The 20,487-nt window shown below is 41.9% G+C and overlaps 1 protein-coding gene across 3 annotated transcripts in view; it reads left to right on the forward strand.

Annotated features, from left to right (window-relative positions):
• The window catches only part of LOC132405289 (serine/threonine-protein phosphatase 2A 55 kDa regulatory subunit B beta isoform), a 778,563-nt gene that overhangs the window by 711,550 nt on the left and 46,526 nt on the right, over positions 1–20,487 (forward strand). For all 3 annotated transcript variants that reach the window (XM_059989972.1, XM_059989973.1, XM_059989974.1), the window contains 2 exons: positions 6,649–6,826; positions 11,227–11,391. In XM_059989972.1, the coding sequence (XP_059845955.1) occupies positions 6,649–6,826; positions 11,227–11,391 (343 nt within the window). The remainder of the gene's footprint in view (positions 1–6,648; positions 6,827–11,226; positions 11,392–20,487) is intronic.

Below are 20,487 nucleotides of genomic sequence, written 5' to 3' on the forward strand. Positions count from 1 at the left end.
GAAGACCAAGAAAACTTTCCGAGAGAACTGCTTGTAGGATTGCTAGAAAGGCAAATCAAAACCCCTGTTTGACTGCAAAAGACCTTCTGGAAGATTTAGCAGACTCGGGAATGGTGGTGTGCTATTCTATTATAACCATATAACAATCACAGCACGGAAACAGGCCACCTTGGCCCTCCTAGTCCGTGCCGAACCCTTAATCTCACCTAGTCCCACCTACCCGCACTCAGCCCATAACCCTCCACTCCTTTCCTGTCCATATACCTATCCAATTTTACCTTAAATGACACAACTGAACTGGCCTCTACTACTTCTACAGGAAGCTCATTCCACACAGCTATCACTCTTTGAGTAAAGAAATACCCCCTCGTGTTTCCCTTAAACTTCTGCCCCCTAACTCTCAAATCATGTCCTCTAGTTTGAGTCTCCCCTATTCTCAATGGAAACAGCCTGTTCACGTCAACTCTATCTATCCCTCTCAAAATTTTAAATACCTCGATCAAATCCCCCCTCAACCTTCTACGCTCCAATGAATAGAGACCTAACTTGTTCAACCTTTCTCTGTAACTTAATTGCTGAAACCCAGGTAACATCCTAGTAAATCGTCTCTGCACTCTCTCTAATTTATTGATATCTTTCCTATAATTCGGTGACCAGAACTGCACACAATATTCCAAATTTGGCCTTACCAATGCCTTGTACAACTTTAGCATTACATCCCAACTTCTGTACTCAATGCTTTGATTTATAAAGGCCAGCGTTCCAAAAGCCCTCTTCACCACCCTATCTACATGAGACTCCACTTTCAGGGAACTATGCACAGTTATTCCTAGATCTCTCTGTTCCTCTGCATTCCTCAATGCCCTACCATTTACTCTGTATGTTCTATTTGGATTATTCCTGCCAAAATGTAGAACCTCACACTTCTCAGCATTAAACTCCATCTGCCAACGTTCAGCCCATTCTTCTAACCGGCATAAATCTCCCTGCAAGCTTTGAAAATCCACCTCATTATCCACAACACCTCCTACCTTAGTATCATTGGCATACTTACTAATCCAATTTACCACCCCATCATCCAGATCATTTATGTATATTACAAACAACATTGGGCCCAAAACAGATCCCTGAGGCACCCCGCTAGTCACCGGCCTCCATCCCGATAAACAATTATCCACCACTACTCTCTGGCATCTCCCATCTAGCCACTGTTGAATCCATTTTATTACTCCAGCATTAATACCTAACGACTGAACCTTCTAACCTTCCATGTGGAACTTTGTCAAAGGCTTTGCTGAAGTCCATATAGACTACATCCACTGCCTTACCCTCGTCAACATTCCTCATAACTTCTTCAAAAAATTCAATAAGGTTTGTCAAACATGACCTTCCACACACAAATCCATGCTGGCTACTTCTAATCAGATCCCGTCTATCCAGATAATTATGAATACTATCTCTAAGAATACTTTCCATTAATTTACCCACCACTGATGTCAAACTGACAGGTCTATAATTGCTAGGCTTCCTTCTAGAACCCTTTTTAAACAATGGAACCACATGAGCAATACATCAATCCTCCGGCACAATCCCCGTTTCTAATGACATATTAAAGATCTCCGTTAGAGCTCCTGCTATTTCTACACAAACTTCTCTCAAGGTCCTGGGGAATATCCTGTCAGGGCCTGGAGATTTATCCACTTTTAAATTTCTTAAAAGCGCCAGTACCTCCACCTCTTTAATTGTCATAGGTTCCATAACTTCCTTACTTGTTTCCCATACCTTAGACAATTCAATATCCTTCTCCTTAGTGAATACCGAAGAGAAGAAATCATTCAAAATCTCTCCCATCTCCTTCGGTTCCACACATAGCTGACCACTCTGATTCTCTAAGGGGCCAATTTTATCCCTCACTATCCTCTTGCTTTTAATATAACTGTAGAAACCTTTCGGATTTACTTTCACCTTATTTGCCAAACCAACCTCGTATCTTCTTTTAGCTTTTCTAATCTCTTTCTTAAGATTCCTTTTACATTCTTTATATTCCTCGAGCAATTCAATTCCTTTACTCCATGCTGCCTATATCTATTGTAGACATCCCTCTTTTTCTGAACCAAATTTCTAATATCCTTTGAAAACCATGGTGCTCTCAAACCTTTAACCTTTCCTTTCACCCTAACAGGAACAGAAAGATTCTGTACCCTCATAATTTCACCCTTAAATGACCTCCATTTCTCTATTACATCCTTCCCATAAAACAACTTGACCCAATCCACTCTCTCTAAATCCCTTCGCATCCCCTCAAAGTTAGCCTTTCTCCAATCAAAAATCTCAACTCTAGGTCCAGTCCTGTCCTTCTCCATAATTATATTGAAGCTAATGCTATTGTGATCACTGGACCCGAAGTGCTCCCCAACACATACATCTGTCAGCTGACCTATCGCATTCCCTAACAGGAGATCGAACGCTGCCCCATCTCTACGGTACTTCTATGTATTGTTGCAAAAAACTATCCTGCACACATTTCACAAACTCTAAACCATCCAGCCCTTTTACAGAATGAGCTTCCCAGTCTACGTGTGGAAAATTAAAATCTCCCACAATCACCACCTTGTGTTTACTACAAATTGTGGAACAAATTGTGGAATAGTACTTCATGGAACAGTCATCAGAAGAAAACCTTTCCTGCGTCCTCACCACAAAATTTAGCATCAGAAGTTTGCAAAGGAACATCTAAATATGCCTGATGCATTTTGGAAACAAGTCCTGTGGACTGATGAAGTTAAAATAGAACTTTTTGGCTGCAATGAGCAAAGGGATGTTTGGAGAAAAAAGGGTCCAGAATTTCATGAAAAGGACACCTCTCCAACTGTTAAGCATGGGGGTGGATCGATCATGCTTTGGGCTTGTGTTGCAGCCAGTGGCACGGGGAACATTTCACTGGTAGAGGGAAGAATGAATTCAATTAAATACCAGCAAATTCTGGAAGCAAACATAATACCATCTGTAAAAAAAAGCTGAAGATGAAAAGAGGATGGCTTCTACAACAGGATAATAATCCTAAACACACTTCAAAATCCACAATGGACTACCTCAAGAGGCGCAAGCTGAAGGTTTTGCCATGGCCCTCACAGTCCCCCGACCTAAACATCATCGAAAATCTGTGGATAGACCTCAAAAGAGCAGTGCCTGCAAGACAGCCCAAGAATCTCACAGAACTAGAAGCCTTTTGCAAGGAAGAATAGGCAGAAATACCCCAAACAATAATCAAAAGACTCTTAGCTGGCTACAGAAAGCATTTACAAGCTGTGATACTTGCCAAAGGGGGTGTTACTAAGTACTGACCATGCAGGGTGCCCAAACTTTTGCTTCAGGCCCTTTTCCTTTTTGGTTATTTTGAAATTGTATAAAATGGAAATAAAAAAGTGATCTTGTTTAAAATATTAAAGAAATGTGTCATCTTTAACTTTATGCCTTTTGGAAATTAGGTCATCTTTTACTCGCTCAGCTATTCACAGTAACAGAAATTTTGACCAGGGGTGCCAAACTTTTGCATGCCGCTCAATTTAGAAATTTTAGAGAAGAATTTTGAAGAGCTGGTGCCAACACAGTGGCTGTAAGATTCAGTGGATGATCAGCCTCTCTCTCTCATATTCTCTCTCTCTCTCTCTCTCTCTCTCTCTCTCTCTCTCTCCCTCTCCCTCTCCCTCTCCCTCTCCCTCTCCCTCTCCCTCTCCCTCTCCCTCTCCCTCTCCCTCTCCCTCTCCCTCTCCCTCTCCCTCTCCCTCCCTCCCTCCCCCCCCCACCTCATTCCTTCCCTCGCTCTCCATCCCAATTTTAATTTTATTACTTTGGTTAAGAGATAAGCAAAAAAGAAATTGCTCGAAGATTTCTGTAACATATAACATTACTGAAAGTGAACAAGGAGGGAATGTGTTCCTGATGTAGGGAAAGGGTAATGTCTAACCTGTCAGATGAAAGCATGAAGAGGTTTTCCCTTTTCCCCCCTAATAGTTAGTGTTGCCTTTAAGTTTACCTTGTAAAATATTCTTGAGCACTGAAGTGCTTTTAAAGATGTGGTCAGATTTCAGGAGGAGTACCTGACAGATCATATAGTATTTTTCCTCCCCGCTTGTAAAATAATATTGGGTTGATTCTGTGGGCTTGTTCTGTAAAGTTGGTTAAGTGAAAAAGATTGGGGTTAGAACAGAATCTAGATCAACTGGGAAAGTAGGCAAAGGTATGTCAGATGGAATTTAACTTGGACAAGTGTGAAGTGATATATTTTGGTAACAAAGCAGGGAAAGACAGTGAATGGCAGGGCTCTGTAGTTGTTGTAAAACAGAAAATACCTTGGATTATAGAGTTTTATAAAATCATGAGGGGTTTAATAATGTGGAGGATTTCAAATTTTTTCCAGGATAAGGGAGTCTAAAACTAGAGGACTTAGGTTTAAGATGAGAGAAGAAATTTTAAAGGGAACCTGTGGGGATACTTTTTCATACCAGGAATAGTAGCCATACAGGAAAAACTGACAGAGGCAGGCACAATTACAATGTTAAGAAGACATTTGAACAGCTACATGGATAGGAACTATTTAGAAGGATGCTTTTTTTCCTTTCTTTTTGTACTTGCACAGTTTTTTGTCTTTTGCACATTGGTTGTTTGTCCATCCTGTTGAGTGCGGTCATTCTTTAATTCTATTGTGTTTCTTGTATTTACTGTGAATGCCTGCAAGAAAATGAATCTTAGGGTTGTATGTCATGACATATATGTACTTAGGTAACAACACACACAAAATGCTGGTGGAATGCAGCAGGCCAGGCAGCATCTATAGGGAGAAGCGCTGTCGACGTTTCGGACTGAGACCCTTTGTCAGGACTAACCGAAAGGAAAGATAGTAAGAGATTTGAAAGTAGTGGGGGGAGGGGGAAATGCGAAATGATAGGAGAAGACCAGAGGGGGTGGGATGAAGCTAAGAGCTGGAAAGGTGATTGGCGAAAGTGATACAGAGCTGGAGAAGAGAAAGGATCATGGGACGGGAGGCCTCAGGAGAAAGAAAGGGGAGGGAACGCCAGAGGGAGATGGAGAACAGGCAAACAACTAAATATGTCAGGGATGGGGTAAGAAGGGGAGGAGGGGCATTAACAGAAGTTAGAGAAGTCAATGTTCATGCCATCATGCCCTTCTCAAACGCATCTCTCCCATTTCCCGCACATCTGCCCTCACCCCAGCCACCCGCCACCCCATTCGGGATAGGGTTCCCCTTGTCCTCACCTACGACCCCACCAACCTCCAGATCCAACATATAATTCTCCATAACTTCCGCCACCGCCAACGGGATCCCACTACCAAACATATTTTTCCCTCCCCCACTCTTTCTGCTTTTCGCAGGGATCAGTCCCTACACAACTCCCTTGTCCACTCGTTCCCCCCCCCCCATCCCTTCCCACCGACCTCCCTCCTGGCACTTATCCTTGTAAATGGAACAAGTGCAACACCTGCCCTTACACTTCCTCCCTCACCACCATTCAGGGCCCCAGACAGTCCTTTCAGGAGAGGCGACACTTCACCTGTGAGTCGGCTGGTGTGGTATACTGCGTCCGGTGCTCCTGGTGTGGTCTCTTATATATTGGTGAGACCCGACGCAGACTGGGAGACCGTTTCGTGGAACACCTACGCTCAGTCCGCCAGAAAAAGCAGGATCTCCCATTGCCCACACATTCCCATTCCCATTCCCAATTCCATGTTCCATTCCCATTCTGATATGTCTACCCATGGCCTCCTCTATTGTCAAAATGAATCCAAACTCAGGTTGGAGGAACAACACCTTATATACCGGCTGGGTAGCCTCCAACCTGATGGCATGAACATTGACTTCTCTAACTTCCATTAATGCCCCTCCTCCCCTTCTTACCCCATCCCTGACATATTTAGTTGTTTGCCTGTTCTCCATCTCCCTCTGGTTCTCCCCCCATCCCCGCTTTCATTCTCCTGAGGCCTCCTGTCCCATGATCCTTTCCCTTCTCCAGCTCTGTATCACATTTGCCAATCACTTTTCCAACTCCTACCTTCATCCCACCCCCTCCGGTCTTCTCCTATCATTTCGCATTTCCCCCTCCCCCCACTACTTTCAAATCTTTTACTATCTTTCCTTTCGGTTAGTCCTGATGAAGGGTCTCGGCCCGAAACGTCGACAGCGCTTCTCCCTATAGATGCTGCCTAGCCTGCTGTGTTCCACCAGCATTTTGTGTGTGTTGTTGTTTGAATTTCCAGCATCTGCAGATTTCCTTGTGTTTGTACTTCGGTAATGAGCTTTGAACTTTGAAGTGAAATGTCAGTTTAGATAATACAGTGGTCAACTTGGGTGAATTGGATTGAAAGGCCTGTTTATTACTATCAATGAACACTTTGTCTTTGGTACAAGAGAGACAAGTTTTTGTGAACCAGAAACTTGCACTTTTCACCTTGACATGTGACACCGGTTCCTGCCACTTGAGAGTTTGAATTCACCTACTTCTTTTTGGAGGAGTTCACGATCTTGAGGCTGGAGAGTCATTGGGACCATGATGTGAAGGGCTGTTTGACTTATTGTTCTGCTGAACTCTTGCAGCTTGATGCTCAAGTGCTGTGTGTTCTCATCCCCAGGTGCCAGTGCTGAGACCCATGGATCTAATGGTGGAGGCCAGTCCAAGAAGAGTGTTTGCCAATGCTCACACGTATCACATCAACTCCATTTCAGTTAACAGCGACTATGAGACCTACATGTCAGCCGATGACTTGAGAATAAACCTTTGGCATCTAGAGATCACAAACCGAAGTTTCAGTATCCTTCATACTGAGGTTGCAGCCCCTCTTTGAGTATTTGAAGGGGCTATTTCTCAAGTTCTGGTTGCACTCAAGTCATATAGTACTGACCTTTTGGCAGGAGGGGTTGTTTGGCAGGAGAAGTTTCATGGAGTGGTGGGAGAGTTGGTTGGAGGACCTCTTCATCAACCTGTTTTGAAACATACAGTGAAATGCAACATTGTATTGCATTAACACCAACACAACTAAGGATATGCTGGGGCTCCTGCAAGTGACTCCTCATATTCCAGCACCAACATAGTCTGCCCATAATGCTTGGCAGAACAACACAGAACACAACAAGCAATAGAACAACTCCCTTACACACTCACACACGCAGAGACAGACAGACAGACACACACACACACACACCAGGCCTCCAGACTCCAGTCTTTTAATCCTGTTGACCTTCGGGCTTCAATCTTCAGTATAGATGCCAGTCTAGGCGATGACAGAACCTCGAACTCTAGGCTCATCGATTGACTGGTCCTCGTGCCTTTTTTTGCACGGATATCCGACCTCAGACCCACCGACTTCTCCCAGCCTGACATCCACAATGTCCTTCATCACCCATCCACATCTCTGGCTTTCAAGCACAGAGTGAAGGCCTGGACTCTGATTCTCTTTCATCACTTTACCACATCGATGGACTTTGAACACAGAGCGGAGGCCTGATGTCTGATTCCTCCAGGTCCCTGGCTCCAAACCCTAATCTGACTCCTATCTCCCTTCTCTATCCCCAACACCATACAACTGATCACTACACTTTACAAACCATATCTCTTTGTGCATTTAGCCTCCTGCCATGGGCTAGTAGTCTGTGTGTCGTAGACTGTTGTTTACTTACAAGGCTGCCCTTTTAATTTCAGATTGGTTACTGCTTGTAATTTACATTAAAAACTGAAAGCTGGTTCTTGTTTGAATTAATATCTGATATATTACGGAATTCTATAACTCTTGAAATCCTGACTCCGTATTTACTGGCTCTTGGGAGGCTTTTCAGAAAGTTTGGGCACGACAGGTGCTGGAGAGCATCCTGGACGAGGATAGTCACATTTTAATATGAGAAATTTGTAGATAATTTAATATAAGTTAGAAGTAAGTATTTTTTTTTAACAAAAACCTTTTTTACAAAATGGAAGTGAAAACTTTCCAAAGGGAAAGAGAGGCATTTGGGTGAAAAGAGGTGGTGACTTAGCCATACAACCCCTTACTATGCTGACCCAGTGTGGTATGAAGGTCTAATTCAAGTCAGTGACAGCCTCTGGTTGTTATGGGCAATTATTGACGCTGATCCCTTGACAACTGGTTACGTTCTATCTGGCACTAGTCTTTTCAGACCCAGTATGAAGAGTCATTGAATCACTACTTTCTCATCACAAGGAACTTGCAGAACTCAGAACTGCAGTAGGTATAGATCAGGACAAGATCTCCCTTAAGCTTGACTTGAATATATGGATTATAGCTCCCTACTTGAGTGAAACAGCAGAGAAGTTGCCATCACTTCTATTTGCAGCTATTTTTGCTTACTTGGAAAGAACATCATTTTGACAGAGGCACAGTTATCTCCATTATCTCTCCATTTAGGATTCTCTAGTCTAATGGCAAATTTTCATGCAGGTTCTGCCATTTAGCCTCATACCTGCAACTGCACTAACATTGATCACCCAGCATTCCATCTTCAGTGTGTACCACCTTCCCAAAGCCAATGGCACAGGCTGTAGAGCTGTTGCCTCACTGCACCAGCACTCTGACTTTGATCCTGATATCGAATGCTGTTCATGTGAATTTTATACTTTCTCCTTGTGACTATCTCTTTAGTGCTCCAGTTTCCTCCCACATCCCAAAAATGTACATGTTGCAGATTGCAAATGATACCACTGTAGTGGGCCACACACTACTAGTGGGTCAGAGTACAGTAAGGATATAGAGAGCTTAGTGACATGGTGTTCTGACAACAACCTTTCCCTCAATGTCAACGAAAGAACTGGCTGTTGACTTCAGAAATGGGGGTGGTGCACATGCTCTTGTCTATATCAAAGGTGTTGAAGTTTAAAGGGTTGAGAGCTTCATGTTTCCAGGTGTGAACATTGCCAATAACCTTTCCTGGTCCAACCATGTTGATGAAACAGCCAAGAAAGCTCACAAGTGCCTCTATTTCCTCAGGACGCTAAAGAAATTTAGCATGTCCCTGTCAACTCTTACCATTTTTTTGGATGTACCATAGAAACTATTCTGTCTGGATACATAACAGTTTGGTATGGTATCTGCTCTGCACATAAGACCATAAAATATTCAGCTACTCCACTATTTCATCATGGCTGATCCCTTTCCCTCTCAGCCCCAGTCTCCTGACTTATCCCCATATCCCTTCATACCTTGACTAATCAAAAATCTATCAGTCTCTGCCTTATATATACCCAATGACTTGGCCTCCACAGCTGGCTACAGCAATGTATTCCACAGATTCGTCACTCTCTGGCTAAAGAAATTCCTCCTCATCTCCATTCTAAAGCCGGCTGGTGGTGTAGTGGCATCAGCGCTGGACTTTGGAGACTTTGGCTCCCAAGTTTGAATCCAGCCAGGTCCCTTGCACAATTTCCATCCATGCTGGGTTGAGCATCAAGCTAGCAACTCGGCCTTGTAAAAACAAGAAAGCCTACTAAAAAAAAACACTGTCACGACAGCATCCCGATTACTCCACTTCAAGTTAATGTTTTTCTTCTTCTTCTTCCATTCTAAAAGGACATCCCTCCATTCTGAGGCTGCGTCCTCTGGTCTTAGACTCTCCCACCATAGGCAACATCGATTCTATCAACAACACACACAAAATACTGGTGGAACACAGCAGGCCAGGCAGCATCTATAAGGAGAAGCGCTGTCGACGTTTCGGACCGAGACCCTTCGTCAGGACTAACCGAAGGAAAAGATAGTAAAAGATTTGAAAGTAGTGGGGGGAGGGAGAAATGCGAAATGATAGGAGAAGACCGGAGGGGGTGGGATGAAGCTAAGAGCTGGAAAGGTGATTGGCAATTCTCCCTATAAATGCTGCCTGGCTTGCTGTGTTCCACCAGCATTTTGTGTGTGTTGTTGTTTGAATTTCCAGCATCTGCAGATTTCCTCGTGTTTGTATCTATTCTATCAAGGCCTTTCAATATTTGATAGATTTCAATGAGGTCCACCACCCCCCCATCCTTCTGAATTTTAGTGAGTAGAGGCCCAAAGCCATCTAACACTCCTCATATGACAAACCTTTCAATCCTGAAATCATGTTTGTGAACCTGCTTTGAATGTCAATGTATCCTTTTTTAGATAAGGAACCCAAAAAAGTGCTCACCTGGGCACCAGTATCTCAGGATCTACTCTGCACCCAACATGCTGATGCAAATGTGAAGAAAGTATGCCAACAGTTTTACTTTGTTAGAAGACTGAAGAGATTTGGTATGACACTAAAGCTTTTTATAAATTTCTATAGATGTACAATAGAGAACATTTTGACTGGTTGCCTCATAGCCTGGTGTGTAGTCTCCAATGCACAGGATCACAATAGGGTGCAGTAGGTTATAGATTCAGTCCATTACGGGCACATTCCTTCCCACCATCGAGGACATCTCCAAGAGGCTGTGCCGCAAATATTTGCATCCATCACTAAGGGCCCTTACCATTTGGTTCATGCTCTCTTCTCATAACTAACACCAGGGAGGAGATATATGAAAACCCTTATTCAACAATTCAGAAACAGCTTCTTACCTCTCTGCTATCAGATTTTTGAATTGTTTTTTGCACTAATTTTGCACCATGTATTGTAATTTTATATCATTATACTGCTGTCTCAAAACAAATTTCACATCATATAATTTAGTGATAATAAATATGATTCAAATTCTGATAGAATAAAGTTTGGGAAACTAGTTTATTCAACCAAATAGTCCATCCACCTTTCCTCTGGCTTAGGGAGGTTGGTATACTATGAGGATTGACATGCTAGACAACGAGTGGTAGGGCCATTGCTGACAAAAGTTTAAATGGAGAGCCTCTAAGGAAAATTCCAAAGAGACTGAAGAGCCATGAATAGAAAGAGAGTATGAGGAGGACTGTGCCTTTGTTAAAATTATGTTTCTGTGAAAATGGTGAAAATAGCTTTGAATAGAATCACAGGGCATCTTTCCCAGCTTTCCAGTTAAGAGGCACATCAGAAGTAGTGTCAGAATCAGAATCAGGCTCAGTGACGGAAGGAGGTTTAGAGTTACTGCCCGCCACCTTCCATTGCCCTAAGAATCTATTAGTGTATCCAGAGTACGGGAGTAGAATGTAACATTGTACTTGGAAATCTGATATTTTACCTTAGTCTTGTTGCTGCCTTAATCCATAGCTTTTCAGACATTGTAGATATAAAGCCTGCCAACATGGAGGAGTTAACAGAGGTGATAACAGCAGCAGAATTCCACCCGCATCACTGTAACATGTTTGTGTACAGCAGCAGTAAAGGAACAATCCGACTGTGTGACATGCGGGCCTCAGCGCTGTGTGACAAGCATTCCAAGCGTGAGTACCCATCTGATTCTTTCACTACGTCAATTGCTGGTGGTTTGGATTATACACGACCGTCTCACTTAAGATCGTTGTGGTGACCGTTGCAAGATGTGGGGTACAAGAGGTTGATGTGCAGGTATAATCTACTCCCCCCAGCAGTGCTCTTGGTTTCAGTCACAGCCACAACTGACCAGCTGTATTCTCCTAAAGAAACATGGCACAGTGGCTCATCAGTCAGAGTCACTGCCTTTCAGCTTCACCTTCAAAATTCAATTATGATCTCTGGCATAGCATATGTGTAGTTTGTACATTCTCCCTGTTTTCCTCTGGGTGCTCTGGTGTCCTCTTAGATCTCATCCTGAAAGATATGCTTCTAGGTTATCTATCTTCTTCAAATTACCATCAGTGTATGGCTAAAGAATCAAAGGAAAGTTGATGGAATGCAAAAGAGGATAAGTTGCATTGGTCCAAGGATATAAGGGGAGAGGGGATGGGACTGATTAATTGGTCTGCTGAGAAATCGGATAGATCCAATTATCTAATTGGCTGTCCCCTATGTTGTTGTAAATAAATGAGACAGGATGAACTACTGGATCAACAGTTACACAACACTGAAACTGAAAAGCAGTAAAGGTTCAGATCAAGTGGGAAGTGTGGAGTAACAAAGTGAGGAGCTTACACCAGAAATTTAAGATGTTGGTGATTAACCATTTAAAAACTAGAGGAATAAGTAGTGGGGAAGAAAAGAATAAAGGGAAGGTGAGAAGGACAGAATGATGATGAGAAAAGTAAGGATATAAAAAGCAGATGATATTAGAACAGAAAAAGAAGCAAAACATAGAATATTTGCACACTAATTCAGATAGAGTTATTTGTAATAAGCTCTTTGTTCTCTACTGCAAGAACATGAGACTTAATTATCAATCATTGTTCATAAATATTAGCAATGTTTATCATCCTACCCCGTCAGATGAAGAATATTATTAAAGGATCTCGTGTCTCACTAGATCACTATTTTTAGTGTTTTGTCATTCATAGTTTATGGAGATACCAAGCAAATGAAAGCTGTGATTTTTTCTTCTTAATCAAAAAACCATTCCAATAAATAAATGCAACATTTAAAGTGAAGCAGATATATCATGTACAGTAATTGGAATATATTGTACAGCCAGATGTTTAGAATATATTGGTGTGTATTATCCACATAACTCATGCATGTTTTTTTAATTGAATTAAACATCCTGAGAAGTGAGATTTGAGGAGACTATTGTTACATTGAGCTGTTGTGATCTTAAGTGCACTGCCTGACAGATGTAGTGGAAGCAGATTCAATTTTAACTTTTCCAAGGGAATTTAATAATTACCTGAAGGAATAAAAGCAGTAGGGGTATGGAGGGAAAGCAGGCAGTGAAATTCAGCTCTTTGCTCTCCTGGCTTGTCTGATGGGTTCAATGCTATTTTATAGGTTCTGTGTTGTAAAGCTGAAAGAAAATAAAAATCAAAATAAAACTGTCAATAAGGGTATTCTTTTGAACAGCAATCAGAGGGAAAAGTGGAATATAGAAATATATTATGTCCACGTTCATGAAAGTCAAGGGAGAGGACTTCATATAAATAATAAAACTACAGATATAACTAAGCTCCTTTTGTACCCAGTATATGCATCAATTATATATAAACGTTCCCTATAATACAACAGTAAGATATAGGAGCAGAATTAGGCAGATCAGCTCATCGAGTCTGCTCAGCCATTCCATTATAGCTGATTTATTCTGCCTCTTGACCCCAATCTCCTTGCTTCTCCCCATAATCTTTATCCTTTCTATCAATATCTGCTTTAAATATACCCTGTGACTTGCCCTTCACAGCTTCCTGTGGCAATTAATTCAACAGATTCACCACCCTCTGGCTAAAGAAATTCCTCCTCATCTCTGTTGTAAAGAGATGTCATTGTATTCTGAGGCTGTGCCCTCTGGTCTTAGACTCCCCCACGAGGGAAAGCATCCTTGCCACAGTCACTTTATCCAGGACTTCCAATATTTGATGTGTTTCACTGAGATGCTTCGTCATTCTTCTAAGCATCGGTGAGTACAAGACCGGAGCCATCAAATGTTCCTTATACATTAACCCTTTCATTTTCGGGATCTTACTCACAAACCTCCTCTGGTCTTTCTCCAATGCCAGCACATCATTTATTGAATAAGGGGCCCAAAACTTCTCATAGTACTCCAAGTGTGGTCAGACTAATGCCTCATAAATCCTCAGCATTAATGTCCTCTTGAAATTAATGCTAACATTGCATTTGTTTTCCTTGGCACCAACTCAACCTGCAAGTTAACTTTTAGGGAATCCTGCACAAGGACTCCCAAACTGCTTTTCACCTCTGATTTCTGAATTTCTGAACATATTCCTTTATTCCTTCTATCAAAGTGCATGACCATACACTTCACAACACGATATTCCATCTGCTACTTCTTTGCCCATTCTCATAATCTATCAAAGTCCTTTTGCAGACTCCTGCTTCCTCAACATTACCTGCCCTTCCACCTGTTTTTGTATCATCCACAAACTTAGCCCCAATGTCAATTCCATTGTTCAAATCATTTACATATAACTTGAAAAGAAGTGGTCCCAACACTGGCCCTTGCGGAACATCCCTGGTCATCAGCCCCCCCCCCCTTTTAATTCCACTCTTTACCTCTTACTAAAAAGCCAACTTTCTATGTTAGTATCATTTCTGTAATACCATGGGCTCTTATCTTGTTAAGCAGCCTCATGTGCTGCACCTTGTCAAAGGCCTTCTGAATGTCAAGTAAGCAACATCCACTGACTCTCCTTTGTCTATCCCGCCTGTTATTTCCTTAGAGACTGATTTGTCAGGTAAGATTTTCCCTTAAGAAACCATGCTGACTTCCCATCCTTAATAATCAACTCCAACATCTTCCCAATCACTGAAGTCAGGCTAACTGGCCTATACTTTCCTGTTTTCTGCTTTTTCTTCCCCCCTCTCCCCCTGTGAAAAGAATGGAGTGACATTTGTAATTTTCCAGTCCTCTGGAACTGTTTCAGGATCTAGTGACTCTTGAAAGATTATTACAAGTGCCTCCATAATCTCTTCAGCTACCCTTTTCAGAACCCTGGGGTGTAGGCAATTTGGACCAGGTGACTTATCCACCTTCAGACCTTTTGGCTTCCCAAGCACCTTCTCCTTTATAATAGCAAATTACACTCACTTCATCCCCTCCAAAACTCTCGAATTTCAGGCAAACTACTGGTGTCTTCACATTGTCAACGGACACAAAATTCTTAGTAGGTTCTTGCCATTTCTCTGCTCCCGTTACCGCGATATCTGATATCAGCAGATATCTTCAACGAGGGGGTATTTCTTTACTCAGAGAGTGATAGCTGTGTGGAATGAGCTTCCTGTAGAAGTAGTAGAGGCCAGTTCAGTTGTGTCTTTTAAGGTAAAATTGGATAGGTATATGGACAGGAAAGGAGTGGAGGGTTATGGGCTGAGTGCAGGTAGGTGGGACTAGGTGAGATTAAGATTAGATAACTAGGTGAGATTAAGAGTTCGGCACGGACTAGGAGGGCCGAGATGGCCTGTTTCCGTGCTGTGATTATTATATGGTTATATGATATCTACTCTCTCCTCTCTCTTACTCTGTATATATCTGAGAAAACGTTTGGTATCCTCTTTCATATTATTGACTAGCAAAACTTCATAATTCACCTTTTATATCCTGATGGCTTTTTAGTTGGCTTGTTTTGATTTTTAAAAGCTTCCCAATCCTCAAACTCTGCACTACTTTTTACTACAAACGTTTGTATATTATATGCTCTCTCTTTTGCTTTTATACTGATTTGACTTCCCTTGTAGCTGCAGTTACTTCATCCTCCCTTTAGAGTAGCTTCTTCTTTGAGATCTATCCTGTGCATTCTGAATTGTTTGCAGAAACTCCAGCCATTGCTGTCATCCTTGCTTATGTCCGCTTCCAATCAACTTTGGCCAGCTCCTCTCTCATGCCTCTATAATTCCCTTTACTGCATTGTAATACTGAGATATCTGATTTTAGCTTCTCCCTCTAAAGCTGCAGGATTAATTCTATCACATTATGAGTACCGCCTCCTTCTTTACTTTAAGCTCCCTAATCAAATCAGGTTCATTGCACGGCACCCAATCCAAAATTTCTTTTTCCTTAGTGGCCTCAACCATAAGCTGCTCTAAAAAGCTATGTCATAGCCATTCTGCAAATTCCTTCACTGAGGGTCCAGCACCAACCTAATTTTCCCAATCTACTTGCATATTGAAATCCCCATGATAATTGTCTTTTCTACTCCCATTGTAATTTCTACCCCACATGCTGGCTGCTGTTTGGAGGCCTGTATATTTTAGATTGTTTTTACCTTTGCCCAATTGATCCATGTTGACCAAGATTCCCCATCCAAGCTAGTCCCATTTGCTAGTGTTTAACCCTTCCAAACTTTTCCTGTCCATGTGCTCATTCAACTGTCTTTTAAAAGTTCTAATAGTACCTCCCTCAGCCACTTCCTCTGGCAGTCTATTCTCTCTCAACCTCTTCCAGTAACTCAGTCCCTCCATTCCTGGCCATATCCTTGTAAATATTTTCTGCATTCTGTCCAGTTAATAACATCTTTCCTATAGAAGGGCAACCAAAACTGAGCGTGATACTCCCAAGTGCAGTTTTGCCAGTGTCCTGTACAATCGCATCATAAACTCCCAACTGTTATATCCACCAGAACTGAGCCAGACACTGATATTCATGGGGATAGTAACTAGAGGTGGCCCTGCCCTCCTTTTCTCTGGAACCTTACAGTCCATCAGCAATGGGTGCCTCACAGGTGTGGTTTTGGACAGGCCATGCAGCCACTCAGCATTACATATAGTGCACAGCGTTTCACCCCGAGCAATGTGAACCCTCATTAGGGAATGGCAGAATCTGCTCCATATGTTAACATATCCAGATGCTACCATTTCTCCCATCACCCCCTGTTGTATGTGATAGAAGATGGTGTCTCCCTACCTCTTCATTAGTTTGCAGTCAGACTTCCCACCCTAGAGAGCTTGTTACCAGAGAGCAATCACATTGTGCACACAGCAAGGAGAGGCAATGGCAGTCCGCAGCACTGGCCCACCAGGAAGCATCATGGAGCAGAGGCACCAGTCATGCCAGCCTGCCTAGAACCAGTCCTTTCTACTCTGAGCCATTGCTGGAGGCATGGCAGCAGATGGCAGGAACTCCCACGAGGATTCCAGCCCAACAATGCACAAGAGTGGTTTATAATTGTTTGTACTGGAGGAACACAAGTGCTGTAACAAATCAGCTCTCTACAGGGTAATGCTAAGCAGGATAACAGTGTGATAACCTCAGTATCTGTATATTTAAACACACAAGTGAAGCTCTATTCCTTACAATGTAGCTGAAGGTATTGTGAAATTAGTTATATGAATTCCCATTATAAGACAGAATGTTACCTCTCAACAAAGGTCATAACATTTTACTAATGCTGACAAGGTTTCTTTTACTTGTTTTGCTATCTTCCACTTTCTTTATTTCAGAAATGAACTTCATTCATACAGATGTATATATGCAAGAAATCCTGTGCAATCATAATGCATCCCTCTTTACATGGTGTCTTCACATCAATGTATTCTATTCACAGATCACCTGTGCCATTCAGTTCTCATATTGCTTTGGTGTGTTACTATCCAGCAACAATGAATATATAATTGAGACAGGTTTTTTATATCAAATAAAACATTTATTAAAGACTGATTTTAAAAAATCCCAAAGTAAACAAACGACTAACTTAACCGGAAGTTGGCTGCTATACGGCAGCTCAAACAGTTCTTAAAGCAAGAAATGCGAACTCAGTTCTTTAAAGTAGTATTGCAAAAAGTCCAAAATGATTTACAGTCAGTTAGGAGAGACTTTGCTTGAAGTAATAAATTCTCTTTCATGACGTCACTGCTGATCCCAGCCAAAGTACCTTGCCTGAAGGATTTACGATGCAGGAAATAAAACAGCTTAAAGGCACTGACCTCTCCTTGTCAAAACTCTGCATCCAACTCTTACTGCTCTTTTAGCAGGAGCTATCTCGGACACAGGTTACTAACTCCTTGTATGAGGATTAAATAAGGTTGAACCTGTTTTACCACCGACAACATCAACTTTCCTCAATCCTTCAGCTTCCCGAACTTCAATAATTCTTCACTCTCCGACTGAGCTTTAACTGGCAGTGATTTTCAGAACTGCCAGCACAACAATTCTTATGGTAGAAATTAAAACTCCACTTTTAAAACGAAACTGCGTCATAAAATCAAATACGCAGCAGAACGGAGTCACTGACGACTTAAGCCACGAACTTAGCTGTGTCACAGGGAGGGGTTCTCCTTTTATACCCTGTTGGAAAAAAAATCACATGACCTCTCACTGGCGGGAAAATTACATCACTCCACCATCACAAGACCATTACATCATGCTCAGCAGAGCCTCAATTACATCATGGTCATGTGACAGATGTAAGACCAACCAGTTTCAGGCAGACTAAAGATTGCCTTTCACTGGGTTGATGATTTAACAGAGTATTTAGTCCACTTTTCTAGCTTGCACAAAAATGGATAGCAATATTTGGGTGCACTGTCCCCAACCCAACCTTCTGCCTTTTGTTATTGTAAGACAGCATTTTACAAACAGATGCTTGCATTTATTTGAGCAACACACATAAAATGGTGAAGGAACTCAGCAGCTCAGGCAGCATCCATTAACAGGTTTTATACCCCTGGGACATCTGAGGTGTTTAAAAACTGATGAAATGAGATTTCAAAGCATCCTGACTGTTGCTAACTGGACATTAGTGCCGCAGATGATGTAGGACCCTCCCTTGTTGCTTGTGCTGATTTCACAGCCTAGATTTTGTGCTCAAGTCCCTGGAATTTTATTTTATTCATTTGAGGATGTGGCTGTCATTAGCAGTGCCTGCATTTGTAACTCATCCTTAACTACTGTTATGATTATAACTAACTGATTCATGACTGGCACCATTGGCCGATAAACAGGAGCCAGAAATTGAGAGGATGATAGACTAGAGTGTGTAAAAGGATTTGAGAAACACAGCTGGTATCGTGGGTGGCAGTGTTCAATAAAATGGTTTGGAGTGATCAATTGGACCAGAGGGAGCAGTGAAGAGAATTGGGGAAGCTTTGGATAGGAAGATGAGATCAGCAGAGAAATTTTTGCTCAAGGCAAAAGCAAGAGAGACAAAAGGCAGAAATTTCTCATTCGATTCCTGATTTCCTGTCATTTGCATTTTTGCTTTCTCTTTTAATCTCTGCTAATTATAGATTAATTGCAAAGGCGTTGCTTAGTTAAAACTGAAAAAATGCGTCAACGTTGGTCCTATTCATAGGTGCCAGACTTCTAATCCAGTTTTCTTGTATAGAATTAACATCCTTAATGTATTCTCTCACTCCAGATCCTCCAGAGAATGTATTTAATCCTTTCTAGCCCTCACAAACTGAACTGATTCAAATGTTTTGGCAAGATAACACTGCAAAAGGCAATGGGTTTCAGACTAAAAATATAGTACTGTAGCATAAACAAACCCTGATTTATCACCTAATTTTGAAGTGGGGATGTATTGTACATCCTGGTGAAACTGTGGTAAATAATGACAGTATTATTCAGGAAATCTTGCGAAAAGAAAATTTACTATTACAACAGATCAAGAAGTGGGCAAAAACCAGCCATTTGGTTAGGAAACAAGTGGATTCATTGTTTTTGCTGCAGAGAGACCCATTAAGGAATGACGAATGAAGAGCTGACTGAGACGTGTGAGTAGGTAACATGGCTTCTGTCATGTTTCAGCAACACTTGTGTTATTGCCCAAAGCACATCTCTATTTCCCTCCTGTTCCTCCTCTGCTGAAGTTGTTGATTTATCTAAGCATCCTGTCCCACGGGTTTCCGCTGCCTTTGGGCTCTGTGCCCTGATGGGCTGTTTTCAATGATGAAGCACTTAATGTAAGTATGAGCAGTGTAGAGCAGAACAAACTTGAGGAGCTGAAAGGATGTTCCTTCTGTATTATTCAACCATGAGGACTTACCTCGTCCCATGCACGCAGCCCTAGGGACAGCTGCAGTAGAGGGACAGTCACCCACCTCTTCGCAGACTAACAGGGTGCGGAAAAGGATGCAAGGATCCTTGTCTCTGTTTATCCCAAACAGCTGCACAACAATCACTGACCCAGAGTGAGGTTCCAGGTTGCTGTAATCCATTATGGCACACCCAATGGTGATCAGCACAGCCTGGAATTTGAACATGGCCAACTATAATCTTTCCCTGCCCCCTACTAGTCTCTTTCCTCGGATGTGTACCCCCAAAGGTGTAATGCGAAATTACTTTATTCAGTGAGTTTTTATGATTTGACCAAAAAGATGGTGAAAGCAGATTCAGGCGAAAACTCAAGTAGCAGAATAGTGATATATACTGGTAAATGAGGCATTTTCAGGGCAGGGGAGAAGTATTAATTGGATTGCTCTTTCAATCAGCTGGAATAAACATGCTGTGCTGAAAAATCCTGCTGTGTGCTGTACCGATTTTTGCACCCTCAATATAGCAAATAGAAATTAATTGTTCCTGTCTGTGTTGTCAGACTTGAGCTAGCTGTGGTGGTTTTAATTGGCAGTCAGTAATACATGTTGCTTAGAGGTCTTGGTGTGCATACCACGTTTCCTACTGGACATTTAAACATGATGAAAGAAACACAGGGATATGCTGACTGCATGCCCCATCCAATTAGCTTTAGTCAATAACGTTGAGAACCTCTTACATTGACAAAGTTTACTCAGGCCAAGTAGTGTTGACAAAAGCAGGTTGGAACTTTATTATATAATATTGCTTTATATTTGCACATCCGATTAAAACACAACAGTTAAGCAATTGTACAAAGTCTAAGTGATGGTCAGTAAGTGCTGGCCAGTGATACCCATATCCTGAGCATTATTTTTAAAGCCTGTGTCCTTTATGCCCAATGAGAGAAAGAAAACAAAAAGCTCTGTAGTACATATGACAGCTTTGAAATCAT

Source organism: Hypanus sabinus, chromosome 15 (assembly GCF_030144855.1).
Source record: "Hypanus sabinus isolate sHypSab1 chromosome 15, sHypSab1.hap1, whole genome shotgun sequence".
NCBI lineage: Eukaryota > Metazoa > Chordata > Chondrichthyes > Myliobatiformes > Dasyatidae > Hypanus > Hypanus sabinus.